The 2,500-nt window shown below is 49.2% G+C and overlaps 1 protein-coding gene across 1 annotated transcript in view; it reads right to left on the bottom strand.

Moving 5' to 3' along the window:
- LOC310824427 (slit homolog 3 protein-like) overlaps nt 1-2,500 on the bottom strand; it is a gene marked incomplete at its 3' end in the record, with an annotated part of 21,940 nt that overhangs the window by 15,479 nt on the left and 3,961 nt on the right. The window contains exon 3 of the mRNA XM_083697679.1: nt 2,056-2,200. Coding sequence (XP_083553805.1) covers nt 2,056-2,200 — 145 coding nt within the window. The remainder of the gene's footprint in view (nt 1-2,055; nt 2,201-2,500) is intronic.

Genomic DNA, 2,500 nt, shown 5'->3' with positions numbered 1-2,500 from the left:
TCAGCTGCTCTGACTATAAGATGGAGCAGTCCCAGAAGGGCAACCACCCAGCTCAATCAAGCACTAATGTATCTGACTCATGTTAGCACAGCAGTGTCTGTGGCCAAACGCCCCCACCAACAACAGACTGATTATACAGTATATAGAACAACCCAGAAGGTTAAACATGTGAATGAGAAACATCCAGAAACCGAAGGATCCATTCACTGATTTGATTTCCAAACTACAGATTGAGTGGAGATTGTTTTGGCTGAGTACACACACACACACAAACACAAACACAAACACTCTCACACACACACACGCACGCACGCACGCACGCACGCACGCACACATGCACGCACACACGCACGCACGCACACACACACACACACACACACACACACACACACACACACACACACTTCTCACCTGGCAGAGAATCCTCAAAACAATTTTCTGAAGAAATGACGACAGGACCCAGCAAGGTCTTGACAATACATCATTTCATTAAGTGGATATTGTTCCTGGCTACAGAAGCACTGGGGTAATGTATCCTACCTTAACATATCCATCTGTTATGCAAAGGTCATAGACTATTGGCTTAACAACGTCAGGGGGAGAAACGGTACATATCAGAGCAATTACCTACCTGTCCTTTTACACAAACAAGAGTCGGGAGGGATCGATGTGTGCATCAAATACCCTGACTGAGGAGGTATGGACCCACTCCAAAGACAGAGGACGTACAATCAGCCAAAGGCACGAGGCGGGGGACAAAAACACACACACACACACACACAGACACGCACACACACACACACACACACACACACACACACACACACACACACACACACACACACACACACACACACACACATACATGTACATACACAAACACGCACACACACACACACACACACACACACACACACACACACACACACATTCCACACAGCCCTCCCCACCTACAGTACAAAAACAATCACAGGGTGAGAGGGTCAGAAACAGGCTGGCAGGCCAGTGGAGACTTTCTAAAGCTACCTATTGTATTTCATCTGATCAAACCAACCCCCTAACCAGGACCCCCCAGAGTGCATAGAAATGGCTTTATAACCAGAATAAGCCTGCCCTGCTGTGCCCGTAGATGAACTGGGCACAAAGCTGATCCATAGGTGAGGGGGGGGTCCACCTGTGTGTCTGATTGAGGGCACGGGAGTCCGCTGAGCTACAGATTGAGACCCCAGCAGCCCCGGCTAACAGCCGCAGCTAACAGCTACCACCTTAGACAGCTCTAATTTGAGCCCCCTCGCGGCTATGGGGGGCTTAATTGTCTGGAGCTGCGCTATTAGCTTAGCGGAGCGCTAAGAGCCAGGACAGGGAGAACGAGCCTGTGCAGAGGGTAGGCAGAGACAGTACCTGCGCTAGCGGTAATGAGCCTGTTAGCGCTGTCGCTAATGGGGTCTGTTCCATTCCAAAGAGCAGAGGTAGGAAATAAACAGGGGTGGTAAGTACAGGGTGTACTAACAGGTAGTGTTGACGACACAATGTTCTCTCGCTGTACTGTACCACCGGTGACTACTGGAGGTAAACCAGAACACGAGAGAACACTGAGAGAAAAGACTGTGTGGCGTGCTACCGCGGTAACTTAGGGAGTCCTATTCTCGGCTCCCTGATGTGTGCTCTTGTTTACTCGCTCTGATTGATGTGAAACCGCTGGGCTGGTGTCAGCAGGTGGCTGGAGGTCAGCTTAACACCAAATATCGTTCACCACATTCACAGAAGTGGGACTGAACGAGTGCACCTTTTAGGGAAAAGACCGAGACGTGATAACCACAGATAGAATTGTTAAAGAATTAATTTTTGAAAGAGAATTAAGTGTGTACTGTATAGTAAGGGTGTGTGTGGGGCATTGAGTGTGTGTATAGGGTGTGTGTAGAGCATTGAGTGTGTACAGAGTGTGTGGGGGACATTGAGTGTGTGTCGGGTATCGTGTGTGTATAGGACGTGTGTAGAGCATTGAGTGTGTATAGGGCGTGTGTGGGCCATTGAGTGTGTGTGTAGAGCACTCACATCTCCACGATGCCCTCTGGGAGGTTGGCTGGGATCTCCGTCAGGCCTTTGCGGCGACAGTCTATGATGTTGTTGTTGCAGGTGCAGGTGGCAGGACACACAGACGCCTGGGGGACACACATACGAGGCTCTGACTGGGCAGGACCTGAGAGAGAGAGGGAGAGAGAGAGAGAGAGAGAGAGAGAGAGAGAGAGAGAGAGAGAGAGAGAGAGAGAAATGACTTCAACGCATTGGTCATAAAAAGCTTAAAACCCCACGCAAACCCTTTGTCGAGTCAGCTCCATAAAATCGTTCGGAGAAAGTCAAATAAGTCACAATAAAGTCAATGTGAGAGTCAGTGACATTTTCCAAAATGGCTGTTTATCCGTTGTTGTAATACACAGGCATAATCACCCAGCGCAGGGGGGCACTCTGCTCTGGTTTATCGTCTTTATTAGCTGGGTAA

This window comes from Argentina silus, assembly GCF_951799395.1.
Source record: "Argentina silus genome assembly, contig: scaffold_307, whole genome shotgun sequence".
Taxonomy (NCBI): Eukaryota; Metazoa; Chordata; class Actinopteri; order Argentiniformes; family Argentinidae; genus Argentina; species Argentina silus.
The sequence above is the reverse complement of the archived record's forward strand: the minus strand, read 5'-3'. Positions and strand labels throughout refer to the sequence as shown.